The sequence below is a fragment of the Simochromis diagramma genome, unplaced genomic scaffold (assembly GCF_900408965.1).
Source record: "Simochromis diagramma unplaced genomic scaffold, fSimDia1.1 OVJJ01000061.1, whole genome shotgun sequence".
In the NCBI taxonomy this organism is placed as follows: domain Eukaryota; kingdom Metazoa; phylum Chordata; class Actinopteri; order Cichliformes; family Cichlidae; genus Simochromis; species Simochromis diagramma.
Window position 1 is genome coordinate 2804501 of NW_024386945.1, and position 20587 is coordinate 2825087.

General features: G+C 40.6%; 1 protein-coding gene across 4 annotated transcripts in view; it reads right to left on the reverse strand.

Annotated features, from left to right (window-relative positions):
• The window catches only part of plxna2 (plexin A2), a 159480-nt gene that overhangs the window by 37135 nt on the left and 101758 nt on the right, over window positions 1–20587 (reverse strand). For all 4 annotated transcript variants that reach the window (XM_040038137.1, XM_040038135.1, XM_040038136.1 and 1 more), the window contains 10 exons: window positions 20412–20535; window positions 17719–17872; window positions 15553–15649; window positions 13868–13982; window positions 12596–12796; window positions 11818–11914; window positions 11352–11551; window positions 5187–5338; window positions 1847–1964; window positions 518–654 (listed from right to left, as the gene is read on the reverse strand). In XM_040038137.1, the coding sequence (XP_039894071.1) occupies window positions 518–654; window positions 1847–1964; window positions 5187–5338; window positions 11352–11551; window positions 11818–11914; window positions 12596–12796; window positions 13868–13982; window positions 15553–15649; window positions 17719–17872; window positions 20412–20535 (1395 nt within the window). The remainder of the gene's footprint in view (window positions 1–517; window positions 655–1846; window positions 1965–5186; window positions 5339–11351; window positions 11552–11817; window positions 11915–12595; window positions 12797–13867; window positions 13983–15552; window positions 15650–17718; window positions 17873–20411; window positions 20536–20587) is intronic.

Here is a 20587-nt window from a genome sequence, read left to right on the forward strand (position 1 = left end):
AAAAAAAGGAAGATATTATTACAAGGTTTGATGCAGTAGGTCATCAAAACCTTATTAGAATTTACACAAGTTTTAACAAAGGTATAAAGAGGTTCCCCTTGGGGGGTATTCGCAGTATAATATCAAAGGACAAAAAAACCCAAAACAAAAGGATAAAGACATAGAAATGCTGCTTATTTAATGTGAATAAATCACTATCTTGACAACACAAGCTGTTGTTTTATTTATTTATTTACTCTTAAAAATTGCTAATAGCATGCCATATAGCCAACATTTTCTGACAGTTATGCTGGAGGGCAAAAACTTAGCTAAACTAATTCAAATCATTTTTATACTATGAGAAACTGCTATTTGTGCTATGTATGGAAATTCATGGCATTTATGGTGACTGGATTAGTTTAACTCCACAATATCAACATAAACGTTTAGTGTTTCCACCATGATGTGCATTTCCTCATTCTGCAGACTCTGTAGCAGCACATATGCAGGACAATTATGTTGGAGATTAACATCTCACCCAAAGAACTCGCATGTCTGGTTTCCAAACTTAACGTTGACACTGCTGCCGGCACCGAGGTTTTCTCCCATTATAGTTACTTTAGTGCCCCCAGACTCTGGACCTCTTCTAGGAGACAGGCCTGTGACAGTTGGAGTCTAAAAAAACAAAACAAAAAACCACAGATGCAGAAAGAGAGACATTAAGACAGACTGTCAGAGTCATTTAAAATGAGGGGAAAGGCACAGGAAGAAATGACACGAGACCAGCAGACAGATTAAAAGATAGATGCGTTTTACAGTAAGCAGGGGAGCATCTCTGTTGTAACACTCAGTGTTATCACTAATTTCCAGCAAATTACAGTTATTCGCATTGTCAGAGTGATGGCAGTGAACTGCAGTACAATAAAGCCTTAGTGTCCTCTTATAGATTCCACTACTGCGTGCCCTGCATTGCTGGGTTGTATCTGAGTGAAGCTTTTTTAAAGACAATCTGAAAATAACGAATGCTTTCAGCGGCGTGCAGCCAGGATGCTGTCACACAGACAGATGGAGTAATATTCAAGTAGACAGCACACATACACAGGAACACACGTACACACATAAAAGCATCTGTGTGCACACACCTGTATCTGAACAAACATAAAACAACCATTTTAAAAGCGACTAAATGCACACTGTCATTTACAATGTCCCTTTGTCTACAAGGTCACGTAGGGAATATGTCTTGTCTGAAGAATGCTCCTGTGATGATGCAGTCTTTTTAGGTGCACTGCAATAGAAGGGAATTGTAAGCGTTGCCAATTCTAAGCTCTGTGAAGTAATCTCAGAGGAATTCCACTGCTTCCCAGAGTAGCAGCCGTATCACTGGTGAGAAAAAGTGGCCAAGCCTGTGTTACCGAGCCAAGAGCATCATGCTGACAAAACTCAAAACTGACAGCGACGTGTGACATCCAGCATGCAGGATAGTGCAGGTACTCTGAAAACAACAGCAGTAATTACTGACTGCTGTTAATAGTTAAAAGAGTGCTAATTGTGAAGGTGTGAGAGAGTGCTAATGAGAAAGCAGATTAACTGTTAGGTGCAGGTCAGGTAGACAGCAGATATCTGAGAAAAGGAAATGTGTGCGAGTGTGTGAGGATCGCAAGTACACACAGACTGTACATAAAAGTTGGAAATATACTAAGTATATGGCTATTTATATAATTAATAATATATAATTATATATATATATATTTAGTTATATAATATATTTAGTTAGTTGTACATAGATTCTTTTTAGCCATATACTGACTAGATCACAAGTGTTATTTCAGAATACAATACAAATGGAGTTTAATTACACTCATACCACAAAGGAGTAGAGCTGTGAGGAACGAGCCCGGAGTTCTGGTTTGCACTCTCCGACACAGAGCTGTACTGGACCCGGCATACTGTCCGCATGGGCCATATCCATCTCACATACGATCCTGCAAAAGACAGTTAAAATGAGTTTCCAATTAAAATGACTTCAGGAACAGAAGTTTACTCCCATACTTGAAGCGGGAATTCAATTTTTTATAAAAAAGTAACATCAAACTTAAACATGGTCGTCATGATTTAATGCTTAAGCAACGTTGTAGAAAAGAATATTCAAAGCACTTCGCTGCTTGATATTGATATATCTTCTGCTCTAATTACAATATTTTTTGTAGTTTCATTCATTTCATTACATGACACAGTCAGACATCGATGACAATCTTTAAATGAGACCATGTCTGCTCCTCTTTTGGCACTCCAGCACGCTGCACCTGAATGTAGTAAATTTCCCACTAACAGCTAGCCCTCCCCAACAGTGGTGGTGCTCTGCCAGTACAGCAAGACTAATGTTAATCATGCAGCAAGATCAATACCGTTCCATCATATCATGTGATCAGGTATCTCCCAGCACTGCAGGTGACTAGATCGAATGACATAATAAAATGAGAGCGTCTATTGATCGCTGGTGCCAGGGAGTAATAAAGTACAAGAAGCAATCACAGTGTGGAAAGAGAGATGGAATATGTGGGGGAGCAGATGGCAGGGGCAGGTAGGAGCGGAGCTGATGAAGCAGAGCAGATGTATTGTTTCTCCAGCACTGATGATCTGAATTACAACAAATGACTTTGAGAGCTTTGTTGGATGAGCTATGTGGACGAGTGTAGCTAAAGGAGGATTTACTTGCTGACAAACCTAATAATATCCTCTTACTGCACCTCACAAAAACAGAGACTCGCTTGCTTCCTACCTGAAAGCAAAACTGTACTGGCCATTTGCAAAGTTGCAGATTTATGATAATAAGTTGGGTTTTTTGTGTTTGTTTTTTTTTAAATTTATCATTCATTTTCTCTGTGGATCTTCGCAATTAAGTCTGCTAAAAAAAAAAAAAACAAACTTGCAGGTTACTTTTAAAATTCATTCATACAAATAAGGTTTCAGTTTGGAATCTACAACAAAATATGCCGCAGAATAGTCTCAGCCCTTAAAAAAGTACTTTTTGACAGCTGGAAAAAAGGAACAAACAAAAGTTCAGACTTTTTCTTCAAAGCAGGAGTAGCTTTCACACACACCTCTGAAGTAGTAACATAAAAGACACATAAATATGTATGTTTTTTTGTACAGTCCAGTCCATCATAAGGTGGCTGATGACTGAATTAAGACTCAAAACAAACACCAACAGTCAGCTAAGGACATGCGCATAATGAACCTAGAGGCAAAATACAATCCAAAGGTGCTGAATAAAAGTCCAGCTCAGTATATCATCTGGACGACTTCATCTCCTTCAAAGTTGGACTTAAGAGGTTATAGGTTAGTTTTTTAATTTTGCACAGTCAATTTTTTTTTTCTTTACCCGCCATATAAATGAATTCCCCAGCTTGTCCCCAATCGCATTAAAGTGCTGTCAGATCAGTGTGCTGCACACAAAGTGTCTCCTACAGCCAAGTGGATTTTAATTACAGCTATACAGCTACTCAATGCAGGGCAAGGAACCACAGAAATACTCTATGCCATGTGAGCTGTTATAGCTTTACTACTTTATTACCGCATCACAGTAAACAGTAGTAGCAAGTGTGCACATGTGACTGCGAGATATGTCTTTGTAACACCATGCAGAAGTGAAACTATGCGACTTATAGCAATGGCATCCCGCTTCGCTGTTCTCTTTCTGAGGGCACAAGTAGGTCAAAGAAAAAAATTAGGGTTAAAGGCTCCTCTGAGAACCATGACAGTGATAGGCTGCATGGGTGTTGGTGTGTGGGTTCATTCACATGTGGGTTCATGCCTGTCATCTTTTTTAGTGAATTGCTATACATTTCATTCTTAACACCATTTTCTTACTGATTTAAAGTCAGTAGGGAGAGAATTTCACTTTAACTGAAAGAAAAGCCAATTATTTCTGAGTACCTGTCTCTCCTAAAGAAAACTATAAATATTATAATAAAATTTCTAGGGAGCTGTGGTGGCTGAAGGGTCCAATAATAAAGGTTACAATAGCAATGTTGTACTATTTTAATAGACTATTCCTCATATCCTATTGATTTTCCGTGGTACAATTATCTAACCTGTAATTGCTCCATAATGTGTATTTTTGTTCCTTCTGCATAAAATGCTTAAAAATCCTAATAGAATAGTTTTTTTTATAATGAAGTATTGCCTTTCCCTCAACAATGAAGCTCAATTCCCAAAGGCAACTCAACCTAACCCTAGTCTAAATATGTAAATATATATTTTTAGGGTAAACTAACACACTATCTATACATTTATCTTGGGAGGGCTCACACAACCTGAGATTAAACAACCATGGGGCACTGGGTCTTTAAGTCTACACACGTTTGTGTGTCTAGCCAAGGGGGTGGTGGACAAGTTGGGAAGCATGGGCCACGTTTCATTAGTTCAGGGTGAACGGGACAGACTTTACCATGATGCACACACAGCATGGGACAATTAAGGAGGTAAACACAAGTAAACACACACAGCTGTTATGGGATTGTTGCTGACTAGATGAGCTACACAGAGAGAACTGGGCTACTGTGCTGCAGGGAGGGAAAACAGCAATGTCAAGACCAGACTGTTTGGACCTGCTCCAGTCTTCATTAAAGCGGGAGATTGTGCAACACACATATATAGTTTAGAGCTTATTAGCTGTTACAGCACATAAATAATGTATCAAAACCTAAGGCTAGATACATGCTATTATGAGAGTTAATAACGGATTGAATGCATCCCTATGCATTGTTCAATATTAATTAAATAAAAGAACATGAAATAAATTATCATATAAATAATTTTTTTAAAAGTTACTGAATAAATACTTAAAACTTCGGTCAATCTGTCATTTTTTTTGTTTTTTGCTATTTTTATACACTTGTAGGAACAGCAAATATAGTCCATTTAGAATATTTTGCTACTGTTAGCAAGTGAGAGGGCATCATATGGCCACACCATGTGCAGCAATTCCTATAAATAACTGTTATTACATACAATGTACATATACACTTTCTGCAAATGAGATCTGCTTATAAACTGGGAGGGTTGGTTGGAAGAAACGTCGTGTTTTCAGTTAACTTGAAGGAATAATTGTGTTTGTCTATAATTAAATGTTGTGTAGTTATCCATCAATAATAAGTATTAGCAATAGTTTTGAAATGATCATTCCTGTTTGGATCACTTACTGTTCAGCAATGATGTAGCCATCCTCTACAGGGGTACACCTCACTCCTGCCACCTCTACATTGCCGACCATATCTGAGAAAGCCAGACCAAGGTTTGTGCCATGGATGGTCACCCGGGTGCCTCCCTCTGGGGGTCCAGCCACTGGTGTTACCTATAACGTTGGAGAGAAACTAGACGTCAAATGATGTTTTTGTCTTCAGGGATGCGGCGGGTTTATAGAAACACATAAATGCGTACAGGTTTCTGTATGTGCTCAAGGGTAAATATGATCTTTTGGTCCAGGTGGCTGTAAAAGCAATTAAGTGTACTCCCCAGTCCTACATCCACAAAATGTCAGAACATGCCATGAGTCACTGTGCCAAGAGCAACTTCTAATCACAACAGCACCTAATGACACTTGTTTTGCAGCTCTTCTTGTTAAAATGTGGCATTATACCCATCCACACACCATGCATACATAATCACCAGTGAATACAAAGGTTTTTTTTCTTTTGCAATTTCGTTCTCCTGCAACAGCAAATCTTTTAAAAAAAAAAAAAAGGAACTTTGGGATAAAGACGAAACTGTTTTTAACACTCAGCAAAGCCACCTGCTCAGAATCTACCCTGCTTAACATGGATGTTAAATCTAACAAGGGGGGATACTAATGATTAGTGAAGACCACCTACTCATAAAATGCAATATGGCTGCCCAGCATGACCTTGGCACAGGGTGGCACAGTGCCTTCTGTGCTGCAGAGTCCTGTTGAGGCACCAACCTGGCCATCACACAGCCATTTAAACACAAGAGGACAAGATAAGGAGGAGGAGTAAAAGCAAAAACGAGAACACAGAGTGAAATGGAAAAAAGGTTAAAAAAAAAAAAAGACCAAGAGAGTAGGCAAAACTGTGCAGTCACCAAAGGAATACAGAAAAACCAAGAGAGGAGGGCAGCAGGGAGGATAGACTGTCACTTTGCTGTGTGGGGCTGCTATGCAAACAATCAATACGCTATTACTGACCATGCAAGCAGAAGGGAAAAAACAAGAGTCAGTTGTACCCGCTCACTGAACTGCAAACCCCCACGTGATGGCAACCCTTTAAGACTTGCTGTACACCCTCTATCCCCACCCCCAACACCCACTAGGGCATTGCGGCTTCCGTGTGGGATGCTGGCATTGTAATCTAGATTCAGTGGACATTAATTGCTCTGGATGTAAAGTAAGTGTGTCACTGCAACGCCTGAGGGGCCTGAATACATGAATCTTTTAGCACTGCTTGGGCATGCAGGGTATAGAAGGGGGGAACATAATGGCTAAATATATCCATGTCAGGCGATGGCAGCAGCTATTCGAGTAGACTTAGTGATGGTTACATAAGCAACGTGAGGGCCTGTGAGAAAACAAGGGAGGGGGAAAAAAGAAAGGAAAAGCACGAAGAGGAAGGGAATGGAAGAAAGAAGAGTGAAAATGGGGTGAGCAGAGGGGGGAAAGTGGACGCCGTTTCAGTCCCATCAGACAAGACGGGTGACAGGTGAGGCAGGGACGGTGACAGGACAGCAGTGCTGTATCACAGACGGGCATGCTAAAAGCTTGGGAGTCCTCCTCCTTCTACTTAGAGACTGAAATGGACACTTCCCATAGTGGAAGGACATGACGATAGTCCAGTTCACGCAGAAAACCCATTTCACTGAGTTCCCCACTGACAGACAGAGCCTTGATTCACCTGGATCATGGAAAAAACTATCACTTCAAGATGCACCAGGCTGTGAGGCATAAGAGAACTTCTGCTCTTTGTCTTTGTGTCTGCATTTCTAACACATACAAAGGAACCAGATCTATAAAGAATTTTTTTTGTTTACAAGACTGATTTGATTGCCAATCACAATGCTGACTACAATAAAAGTAGTCAACATTATATACTATCATCTGGTAGCATAGGTTTGTGTTTATATTTCACTGCAAAATTATCTTGTTTGCATCACTCTTTCTTTGTTTCCTTCCCATCCATCATCTTATCTCCCCAGGCTATGTGACACATCTTCCTCTTCCTCTAGTTTGCTTGTTTTGCTTTACCAAACTGTATTTCAGAAGGGGAAAAGGAAGCGTTGCTGGTCATGCACACACACACGCCCTTCTGCCCCAGCTCCCTTTTCCCACCCAGTGCTGCCATGCCATGCTCCCTATGTAATCCTTTTAGCAGCAGTGCTGCTGCCCGCCTGGCATTGTCACACTGTCAATAGAGGGTAATTCCCAGCAAACAGGCAGTCAGCTTGCAAGCCACTCTCCCTGCTCCTACTCATGCAGTCGCTCTGGCATAATGTATCTCTCTCTGGCTAAAAGACCATGAAAAGAATAAATGAAAAAACACTAGAATCATTAGAGATAAAAATGCATGGCTTAAGTAAAAAAAAAAAAAAAAAAAAAAGACATTCTGATGTATAAGAAATCAATTTCCAGAAAAAAAAATGCTGGCTAGTTTTGAGAAGACACCTTGGTATTCTGAGAAATAACAAAAACTATGGCAACAGAGAAAAATGGGCTTCAATGTGAATAACCTGGGGCTGTCTGTCAGCGTGGTGCTGACATATTCAGCTGAAGTAATGGCGGGGAAAGAAGTGCTGATGCAGCCAATGCTAAACTCAATACATAGAGCAGAGTGCACTACACCAACCGAGCTGCCTTCGGGCTATGCAAGCCAAGCATGTCACTGTAACTACGGCAGCTGGCCGAGCCCGGTGGAATTCAGCAATAATAATATTTAATCACCTCATTTACTATTAAAATCTATAATATGAAAAAAAATCTACTGTATGTTCATTATTATCTACTTTCAATAAAGCTTAGATATATAGGATACGATCTTTTTATGCCCTTAAAAACACCACAGTGGGAGATTTCTGTTTTTCCCAAAGCTCTATGTTTGGCTTTTGAAATTAAACAACCTTTGATATCATTTAGAAGCTTGCAGATAATCTCTTTGTCTTGCCACTCAGACTAATTCTTAGCTCAGACTAATTCTAGCATGTCACATTTAATTGTGAGAAGCATTTAATGGGCTTGATAAAACCCCACTGATCGCTTGTTCCAGAACAAACTGCATCCTAAATACTTTATAGAGTCTTGAATGTCTTGTAATAGGCTAAGACATATTGGTTACAATGAAAATGAGCTGAAAACAAGTAAAAAACAAAAGAAGAAGACTATGTTAAAAAAAAACAAAATAAACAAGACCTGTGATTTGAATGGGGAATTGTAACCTATCATCTGGTTTGCATGTGAATCTGTGGGGTGCTGAGCAATATTTTATTCTTCAGCTGGCAGATTTAATAAAGGTCAGCATCCATACAGTACAGAAGCACTCTCGGGGTTACAGCAGTAAGCAGAGTTCAGTTGTAGTCTGATAACAGCTGACAGGCCTGCTATCCCCGTGGAGTTCAAAATATCAACAAAAAGCATGCATTCACTTGCATGTTTGAGGAAGAAAGAGAAAAAAGGAATCCCATATTTTTTTCTTTCCTAAGGCTAAAGCTAGATGTTTATATTTACTGTCACTAGAGGCAGGAGAGCTTCTTTGCTATACAGTTAACTCATACAGAAACCACGGCCGAAGCGTATTGAGGAAACGCCTTTCATATGCCCATCTAACTCCCAGCTTCATTTGATGTTGTTCCCTCTGCTGTTAGCAGGGGCTTACATCTCTTCAATATTAATGGCCCGTGGTGGGAGGCACCATGGCACTTAATAGAAACATTAATTATTCAAAAGGCCTATCTTGTGGAAGGCACATCTACTAATGTGTTAGTATGTATACAAATCAGCTCTTGATGGGGGCTTTGGTGCATACAATCAAAACCAAATTTATTAATAAATTCAGCCCAACAGGGGGATGTCGGCTTCTTAAAGAAACTGTAATCACTGAGAGACGGGAGGGGGGTGGGGGCGGGGGGGGGGTGCTAGGACGACGCACGAATGATGAGCGCCGGCTTCACTACCAATGATGAGTAGAAAATAGGTGTGTCTGTCTGAAGTACATGCTCACGCAGAGTTGATTTTGCCACCTACAGCCATAAACAGATCTGATTTTAGATTGGCCTCAGGAGCCCCCCACGCCCAAACTTCCCCCCTACTCCCCGGCTCCTTTGTTCTTCCCACCTTTGATGACTTTACATCTCCCCCTCAGTCTTTTGTTGTCTTACTTGAATCGTTTCACCTCACCCAAACCATTCATACATTCACAAGTGTAGTTTTTTTATTTTTCTTCCACTTAAACGGAAAGACTGACCGTGTAGCTCTGCTTCTGTAATATATTGTCAATCACTGGTTTTTGATAGAAGTGCTAATTGAAGAATAATATAAAAATAATAATTATGCCAGTCATTTCCTCTGTGAGCTTTTTCCTTTGGCTTGCCATGTCATTTCAAAACCGGTTTGTTATATTCTGTAGTTTTCAGATTTGCTTTTGACATCATTGCTTAAACATTGGACAACTGATGGATGCAGTATAGATATAGTAATGCAAGGTTCTCAATGTTTAAGCTTACTTTTGGTTACATGTTTTATTTATTGCTTCTTTTGTGCTCTTCACTATTGCAAGTCCCATTGCATGATGTGTCAAAGTCTCAAACTCATCATAATGGATGTAATTTGGCAAAAAGAGTCAGAAACAGTTAAACACAGAGACACAAGAACAAAAAACATGGAGGTATAAGACAGCAGGGAAAAGAAAAAAGAAGTTCGGTCGGACTTCATCAGCTTGCCTATTTTTCGTGATTATTTGCGTGTGGTATAGCAAATCAATTACCCAAGTTGTTAGCTTCAGTTTTTAATTGGCTAGAGTTACATGTGGGTATGTAGTGGAGGAAAAAGAAGCTAAATGAATAAATGTGGAGGCAGATAGGTCTGGTAGGTTAACCACAATGCACTGGTGTGTTACCAAGCTAATTAAATAGTCTGTCCCTCCTGGCCTGACTCCTCTGTGACAGCAGACCGACAGTGGGGGCTTTGAGTAAGCAAAGGTCTGCTTGTGGAAAACAAATAAGCACTTCCAGGTCATGATCCCGATCTTGCTGATGTGGAGGACATCCAGCTATTGGGTTCTAGTCATGTCTGCGAAAATTCAGCATGACAGAAAAAACAAGAAGGAGCACCGCTCATTCACTTGGTTATGGATGCAAAGATAATTTAAATAAAAAAAACTACGATTACTTGCTTGTGAAATTCCCTTTTTAACAGTTATTGGTGCCAAAGAAACTTTCAAAGGGCTGGAATAACCTTGTGTGAGGACAAAAGACATTAAAATCTATGAGCAGGGAGCTGTGCCTATGCACAAAGAGAAAGCAGATGTCAAAAAGACAGCCCTTTAAAACTACAAATCTCAAGCTCTATTTCTGTGCGTGCATGTGTGTCTGTGTGTGCGTGTGCATGTATTTGTGTGTCCTTGCCCTTGGATAAGTCCTGAAGATGAAAAGAACTCTCATAAGAATAAGAACCTGCGAGTATAACACATACAGCCGCACAGGTACATAAACAGCCATACATATAATTTTTGCTTTTAAGCAAATAAAGATAGATAAACACAGAAAAAGAAAAGGCAAGATAAAAGGACAGACAGAAAGGCAACAAACATTTAAGGATGTGCAGGCATTTGGTGGGCCAAGCACAGTAGGGAGCCTATTGAAGGTTTATTCTCATTCTTTCTGAGTCCACACAAAACCAAAGTAGAGTAGAACAGCTGCTTCTCATGCAACACCTTGTTCTATCTTGTACAAGATAAAAATTTTAATTTATCAGAGGTCCTATCCATCTCTCAAGAATCCCGCTATTACCGCTTCAACTTAAATGTTAAAAAACAGCATGCCAGAGTCAAGTGCATTCTTATTCTGCTGCAATTTAGTGATCATGATGTGCTTTGGAGAATACAGAACAGGTTTTTCACTTTGTAACTGCCTTGCCACTGGCACAGATGACAATGTCTTATTAAGCCGTTTTAAGCTGTCTGAGCTGTTAACTTTGAATTTTAAGTATACTTCTACAGTCTCAGCTGAGCGCCTCATGACCCTCTGTGAAAGAACTGTGACAAGATGCAAGACACACCTTGCAACGGAAGCTGATAATTACATATCGATCGACCGCTGGATCTGTGTGGGCAGGTAGGAAGGACAGACGAGGGATTATAGGTACTGACCTCAGTGATGCGTGGGTTGGTACACTTCACATTCTTGCTGGACAGGTTCAGCCAGCGGGTTGTGTAAGGGTTGATGGGGGGGCAGTGGTGCCTCAGTGTACACCTTCCCTCACCACTGCACCAGCCACACTGGAATTTCCTCTCTGCCTTTAGACACATGCCGCAGCTGTCCCGCTGGGCTGCACACTTGTACAAGTGCACTGTTGGATGACATGGGCAATACAGTGAACATACCAATAAGTATTGCTGTTATTGTTAAAAGGAAAACTGGTAGATAGTCTGCTATGAGTAAAATATTTTTCAAATTTCTCAAATACTCTACAAATGATTTGACATGAATACATACAAATGCTTTTGTGACCTCTCACAAAAAAATGGAATATTTGCACCAACAAAAATATCCCAAAAATGACAGCGTCCATCCTATTTTCTAGCAGATATTGACATCAGCATCTTTTGTTCTTACCTTTAATATTTTCTGGGTTGTCAATAATAAAGTTGCCGTTCCACACCACTGAGAAATCCACAGGAAGCTCACTGATTTTCATTCCTTCATACAGATACTAGAGGCCACAGAGTGATGAAGAGGGAGAAAGAGATAGAGATTGGGATAGAAGCAGAAAAGAGAGGAGGATTTCAATGGGAAGTCTGGGAATTCGAATCCCCGTGAACCCTAGTGGAGACAGTACTGTGTCCTTCCAATATTACCCCATACTTACATCATCTCAGTATCTGAGAAGCTGACAAAGTGAAAAGCCACAAGATATGGGACAGCTGGGCAGGAGCTTGAGCTTCCCTCTGGCCTTTATTGATGCTGTGCTTAACTGCCTCCCATGCGCTTAATTCTAGCCTGACTTTCATTGCCCAAGTGTGTTTTTGTGTTTGTGTTTGTGTGTGTGCAGGAGAGAGCGAAAGACTGGAAAGTAAAACATGCATGCCTGTGGTACCTCTGGGAATATACTACAGAAGTCAGCAGTATATTGACTTCTGAAGGCAAACTCGTGCTACAGTCTTCTTCTGTATAATTATCTATGATGATGGCTACTATTTCTCCACTAACTAAATAACATACACACACACACACAAGCATACACATGGTATGGGATTCAGGCCATTATCTGTTTTTGTATACAGTATTTAAAATGTGTGCGTAATTATATAATGGAGAATTACAGACAAATCAAATTACACATCATCAATTGCACTCATATTGTCTCAATGTGAAAAGGCACCGCACAACCTACCGAACTGTTCTGGCACTGTACACTGGAGCTGTTGAAGCGGAGGGCAGTGACTCGGTGGCTGACCCCCTGGATGTGCAGGACGCACTCATAGCCCCGCTGGCCAGACTGGGGCTGTGGCAGATTCTTGGCCTTCAGGGTTATAGGCTTCACCTCGCCTGCTGGGATCAGAATTTCCTCAGAGCGCACTAGCTGGGGACAGTCCTGGAAGGATAAAGCAGAGAGGGTCCACAAAAAAGAAAAACGTTCCACTTTCATGTTTAGCAAGACAAGGAGAACAAAAGAACTTTGCAATAATGGTGAAAAAGGAGAATGATTATAAGTAGGAAACACAATATGTGGAATTAATGTGGAAATTAATTCTGAGTTAGAATTTATAACTGATTTCTGTGACCTTGGAAAGCTATGAGCTGCGTTGAAATACACATTCTCAAGAGAGGAATTATGAAACTGCTCAATTCGTCAAAACTGAGAATGGTATCAGTAGTCAGTGGTTTAAAGTATTCAGTAATAATGGAGGTCGTTGCTATTTGAAATACTCTGAGAAAACTGCCTTTATGGCTTTACACAATGAAGCTTCACTCTTAATGGCCTTTAGCTTTGTGAATCTTTACATCTCAAGTCAATTAAAGCATAGATACAATATCATAAGGTGATATTCAAATATACCTTTAGATTGTAGGGTTGCTAAAATAAAATAGCTGTTACTCATGTCATAGATAAAGGCTGGTCTTAATTCATAATTGTGAGTACTGCATCTAATCTTAACACTGAAGCTCTGTGTGCCATGCACAGCAAATACATATGAACTGAGGCAATGCAAGCGGGCTACTCATATATGTACAGAAGAGGGATTATTAACAAGTTTCTTTTAATACAAGTGAATGGGTTTAAATGAATAAAGGCAAACACTTAAAATCCCAGTAGTGTAAATGTGCATAGCTAGTGACATAATGATCATTATTGATGTGGTCAAAATGATCTTGTGTCATTGTTAAGACATGTTAAGCTCAGTAACTCCAAGGATAATAGACTGTTAATTGCTATTGCAGAGAACAAGAGCTCTGAATGAGTAGCACCACTTCAGAAATAGAAAAGCTTAGATGGCTGTCTTTCTGAAGACATGCCCCGAGGCTGACACAGAGCTGAAACGCAGTGCAGGAGGCAGGTAGAAAGAAACCAAGTGCAAATATGCACAAGGAAGGGTGAAAGAGAGAGAGGAAAAGATGGATTAGGTTATAAGTCCGTGTGTCTGTGCATGTGTGCTCCACCAACCTCAGAAGCGTTGACCCGTCCCTCCTGGAAGGAACAGCTGGAGGGGTCATGGGTGCACAAGTTGCGGTATTTGCACCAGTGGCACCGGAAGGCACTGTTCACACATGACAGACACCTGCAGGAACACACAAACACACACATGCACACACACTGAGTGAAAGGGGAAAAAAAAAAGAACATTGCAGTCAAGGAGGGACAACGAGTTTGCCAAAGTAGGGGGAAGTACCACATAGGAAATGAGTTCATGTCCCAAGTGGGCACCTGCTGTTGTTGTGCCCTTGTGGTTGGCACAGTACCTAATAGCTGCTAGGCCAAATTCTCCCTGCATACATTTTCCTCTACCATATATTAATACGTGTGACATGTGTGAATAGGACACCACAATCACAATAAGAAAGAGAGAGATGGAGAGGTGGAGTGTTATACTAGTAAGATAGCAGTAATGAGGATAAACGTGCACTTTCCAACACTGTATATAGAAACTATATAGATGAACAGAAGGTGAGATGAGTCAAAACAAGAATGGCCAAAGAAAACCAGTTGATGGGAAAATACTAGGTACAAGACATGCTATTCTGCATGTTACTAAAGCAAACCAAGGCAAGCACAGCACTCACTTTTAATAGACTGTGATGAGATTTTACTGTGCTATGTATTTTTGAGCAGTTGTTCAAAAGGGGTGGGCTGGGGCGGTTGTCACAACTGGTTCTCTCTTTCGTTGTCTCCTTTTTGCACATATGCTCATTGTGAAATATTATCACTGAGGCAAAAATCATCAGAGTGATCTCTGTCAAGAAGCCTAATTTGAATGAATCGGGCTGATTCACTATCAGGAATATACAGGGAACGATATGTGCAATAAGAGGGAAGTAACATAGGAGGTGGCATTACTGAAAGGATGGTGTATGCCCTTTTCAAATGTATGCATATTTCTTCGCGTGTGTGCACTCTGTTTGTCATCAGTGATTAACTGAGCTGATGTGAGAGTTGGTAATTGCATTCTGTGCTACTCAGGCAAGGTTCTCAAACAGCAATATGAAGAGAAAGGAGACAAAACACATAGAGAGAGATGCAGAGTAACACTGCCTGCTTTTATCTAGCAAAGGAGACAATGGCTAAAACATTTTGTTTTAATGTCAAGGGGAGAGTCAAAGGATAATTTGACATGGTAGGATTCCTGAACCCCTGTGATACCCTTTCTCAACTACTCTCAATTCAGTGATACTCCCAAGTCAATGAGGCCTTTGAATCTCACACAAACAGAATCTGCCACACTGGAATGAAGCAAGCAATTGCAAAGGCACCGCAGACACTAAGATCTCCAATCCAGGGATTCAATTCAACATCACTCAATCAGGGACAGACATGGCATGAAAATGGGCATGAAATCCCCACAGAAGGCCTGTTAGGCAGAAAGCAGAGTGTTTTGTAGTTCAGCATGTTTGAAAAGAATGCTTCATTAACAACACAACACAGATTCATCCTGTGTGGACCGCGGGGAACAGCAAGCGATCAGATTACATTAATTTTTACAGGGGATATTTTTGGGGGACTGGGGCAGGCTAACGTTAAAGACAAATTCTGATTAAAATCCCACAGCACTGATTCGGTGGTTTCGGACAGCAGCTCTGGGCATTGTTCTTGTCAAAAAAAGAAAATGAATGGACTCAGAGAGCGATACTCACAGTTGGTGGACACTGCAGTTGTAAAATTTGACCTCTGTGCTGATAAGCATCTGACCGGTCTCCTTAGAATTCAGCCTCAGTTCAACGCCTGACCAATCTGAAAGAGAGGAGACACGACATCAACCTTTATTTAATCTTTTACTGTTACAGAGCAGTGAATATGTTCGCATTGTTTGCGTAGTTGTGAACAGCAGACTGATTTTAGTTTTAGGCTTATTAATATTTTTGAAACGAAGGTTGTTAGCACACATACACACATCACTTAGAAAGGCATTTCTTGTGTAGTATTGCATATATTTAAATATGTAACATGAAGGAGTACTGCTTGCATTGAGCCCGTGAAAATTAAATACCCGAATTTCAATCTCATACAGAACCATTTAATCAGATCCAAATTTATTTACCTTCACTTTGCTGAACAGAGCTCTGACTGTGTTTTGTAAAAAAAAAAAAAAAGCCACATTATCTCTCTCTATCAGAACACCAGCTCCATAAATATGTGCAAGTGTCTGTTTGTATGTGTCGAGCAGCCTGAATTTCAGATGACATTCAGTGAGTAGGAGGGCTGACTGACCCTTAGTGCTCTGTTCTCTCCACAGCACCTGTTGGGAATCAGGATTTGTTTCACACAAGTCTCTATAGCAGGCACATAACAGACTTCTACTAGTACATATTTGTCTCACAGGATCTGATAAAGTCATATAGAGGTCATATCTGCACAAAACTTCATCTAAGACCATTTTATTTAGTGGACAAGGGTGCCAGCTATTTTCTTTAACGAGTTCAGTGTCTTCACAGTTTATCCTGACCTCTTCTCCTGCCCCTTCACATAATTGTATTTTAATTTGGCCTCTCTCCTGTATTTTCCATCAGTCTCCACCTTCCAAGTCTTGATCTCCCCTCCCCCTCTTCCTTTCTTTCCTCTGTTCTCTTCAGATCAAGTCACCACGGCACAATCAGTGTTGATGTGCAACAGACAGAAGACTTGCTAGGGGGACAGGTGACGGAGGTCAGGAGGAGGTGGCCTCAGGGGAAAGCATGTGAAGTAAAAACAAAGGTATAAACAGCTGGATGGATAGCTTGATGGATGGAGGAAGGTCTTACAGGGGGGATTGGCTGACATTTACCTGGGGGAGAACGTTCATATTAGTGCCTGATGCACTTGTCCCCATGGGAGTTCTGGGCAAACAGGTCTGTCATTTACTCACAGGAAAGAGGATTACCAACCCCCCAAAAACACACATTGACTTCCATACACTACATATTATATATTATTCAGGCAGTTTAGTTTTGTTATCCTGCAGCCATCTTTCCTTGCAAACAAGAGGCATTTATTGTCAAACAACAGATGTTAATATTCACAATGATATACGCATTTGCAAATAAATGAATGCCTGAGCCAGAGTGATATATTTGTGCCCTGTATTTACAATAGAAGTTCATGAGATTTCCAACAATCATATAAGAGAGGTTATTGGCATACCTTTACACCAGATCTAAAAGCAGTCTTCCTTGTTTATTCCAAAGAAGGTGTCATGTGACATGCTTGTTTTGTGGAGTTCAATAAAATTAGCCAATTTCAAACTTTCAAATTCATCAGGTACCAGTGGAGGTAAAGAGCAAACACACTGTCTATGCCTTGGCTATGCAAAGACTGGAATCCATCAAATCAACTTACTCCCTCTAATTGATCCCTGACTGAAGAGTAGACCATAGGGAATGGTCTACTGTTAGACCATGGACTAGTGTTAGTCCATCCCCTATTAGGCAAATCTAAGGCCAGACATTAAGTGCAACGTAGCTGGACCACAGGCCAGGGGATCTAATTTGGATCCTCAAGCAGATTTAAAGTAGCCGGGGTCATGTGTTAGCACAGTTCACAGCAAAACAACCTGAATCCTGTGGGTGCTTGTTATTTAGACAGCCCCTGAATAAACTGGGAGTGCTGGATCACTAAATATGTTTCAGAGTTTGTACACGTGCAGCTGAACAGTTAGCCCAGAGATTTGTAAATGAGAGGGAGGGACATATCAGAATCCAGCAAAGGCTGTGTTTTGATGAGCGTATTGTTGACTGCACAGGAAAATAAGCATTTTCACAACTAAGCCATTCATCAGCTGGCATTGCATACATGGTAATATATGCGTGTCTGTTTTCTGTATCTACCTTGGTCAGTGGGGATGAGGGGGACATCTTTAGCAGCAGGAGATTTGCAGAGTATCTGGTTGCCATTGACCTGGCCCTCTACTTCTGTCAAGTTGCCAAACGAGCAGGTGATGCCGGCAGAAAGGTCTGGAACGTCGCTCACCTTCACTAGCAGCTGCAGATGGTGTGAGACATGACAATGTTCTTAGTAATGAAGTTTGTTGTACACATCTTTTTGAGAATGGATCAAAATGGACACTAACACTAATGAAAACAGATTAAAAAATTGGTAAAAATTCCCTAAAACTTCCCCATACCTGGAGCTGATTTAGAAGACTAATGCGTGATACGTCAGATAAATAGGGGAAAACACATAACCAACATTAACAGTTGCATCTTTGATAAACAAGACATGAAAATCTGAGATGAAATTATAAAAGGAGACAGTGGCTTAAATTCAGCAGCTCTAGTCAGGATGAGAAAAGAAAACACTGCTGTTGGCAAAGCTGTCCGTCCACTTTGCCAAGAACCGTTTCTGCATCTTAAAAACAGCATAATAAGGGAAAAAAGGTTTATTTAGAAGCTAATCTTATTTGTTTCTAGAAGGCATCATTCCAGAGGTAAATATCATGACCCACTCAGAAGCAGTAGAAGCTACATGGAGGAAAAAATGGGGAAAAAATATCACATGGCAAATTCTACTTTTTCTTTTACCTTTCTTTAGTATTTAGAAGGTGAGACAGATACAGGAAAAAATACACACAGAGACACTCACATATGAGATGCACTACACAAGTGCCGATGCACATAAAGGCGATTGAAGTCATTCTCTGGAGAGCAGTGACACTGTGGCTGGAGCATTCAGCTGCTGTTCCTATAAATAAATGTATTCTGTGCAGGGTGTGTGATCTGGCTCTCTAGCCAAGAGAGGCAGTCTGGATAATTATCACCATGGCATTTCACAGCCTTGTTCCATTAGCTGTTATTTTTGGGCCATACCGTTTGAAGTTTCTCTTTGTTTTATCTGCCTCTCACTAAACACCGCAGGGCTACTGGGACAGGCAAGGCAGCTGAGCAGCTTAACTGTAGGTCTTTTAAGAGATGCTGACTGTCTCAGTGGCTGACTACACTGCCTCCCTCGTTAGCTGGCTTGTTCTGTTACCCATCAAGAGGATGGATGATTTCTTTTATTTTTTTTCTGCTGAGGACCTCTTGTCTTTCCCTGTTTTACTTTCACCATGTTTGTGTTGCTTCACTCTGAGGTGTCAGAGAGATCCTTGATTACAGCAATCACAGCAATCAATGTCTTTTGTTCAATGCAGAATTCCCTGAGTAACCTCTCTTACAATAATTAGCTCTCATCGTCCTCAGACACACATATACAGATAAACACTTAAAAATTGCTTATGCAGAAATTGTCTCACACACAAAAACACAGACACAGTAAGCTATTACACAAAATAGGCTTGTTTCTGAGAGTTAAGATTTTGCTCTTTTCGTTTGCTGGCTTCCTTTCACCACGATGGTGGTGGGGGTTTTTGCTGCTTGGCAGTCACCATAATTGGTTGCAGATTTCAGCAAAGGTAATTTCATTGTTTTCACTGCCTTTTCTATCTGTCCTGGTGCCCACTTCAAGAAGCTGCGTTGTCATGGTGATAGCAGTCTACCCCTGTGGAATTTGTGAACTGTGTGAATTTGAGTGTTTTGTGGTTGGTCAGATGACCCCGTTTCTGATACGACAGCAAAACGGGGGGGTTGGTGAAACTGTTAAAATGTAATAAACTGCTGTTTGCAAAGTGGACAACGGGGGCAAGGTATGCTGAGCATTGGCTTGAGGGTGAGATATAATGTGGTGCAGGGTGAGTCAGTGCAAGAGCCAACTGAATGTTAACAAGATTTTTATTTTTTTTATGTTTAACCACATAAATTAAAAGGTCAGCTCACCAAAATACATGGAAGAAAATGTGTTGTCAATTAATCTATAAAGAGGTCTGGAGAGGAGTGCCAAAGAGATCTTCTTGGTTCTTTACTTGCAATAAAATCCCAAGAAATCATTTAAAAATCTGTAATGCAGCTACTCTCAGCTTAAAGATTCACATTTTAGTCCACTTAAATTGTTCTGAACAGCACAAAAGTATTTCATGTATCCTAATACATCTATAAGTCAGTGTCTTACATCTCATACCATTTCAAACCAAAGACATTTTTCTGAACAGGATGTGCATAAAATGACCCATTAACAGTGTGGATTGTGCATAGATGTACAACAATCTCCAGAATCTGGACAGGCAGATCCTTTCACTGTTGATCTTTGCGTGCTTTTACTGAATCCATGTAGAAATACTGTACTGTACTCAGCTGCACTCGGACAACTTTAACGCCTACACACCCACCCACACAAACATGTCTTGGCACACATATTGACTGCTCTGTAAAAAGTGAGCATATGTATGCTGAAACGCCCACATAAAGCCCTTATGAACCTTCCCATCTAATGTTTATGCATCAACCAAACTCAAGACTAGATGAACAGCTATGTGGGATCGTTTAAAAACTTCTGCTTTTGTTGCGTGGGTTGGAAATACGTAGACAGCAGCTAATTTTTCATTTTTTGACTTTGCAAGCAGTGGTTGATATTGCAGGTACGTTGTATACTGTGTGTAGGATTATGCATATGTGTGAGCGAGTGCGTGTTTGTTTGTGTGCAGACTTACATGTACGCTAGGTTCTGAGACTGCAATGCTGTCTGGATACACGGTTGCCTTCACACACTGATTGAGCGAAGCAGCAAAACGGTACGGCTCATCCGCACGTTCACATCGATTCCTTTGAGAGCATCTGAACAGAGAGGAGAAAGGACAGAGATAGAAAGAAGTTACTGATATTTGCT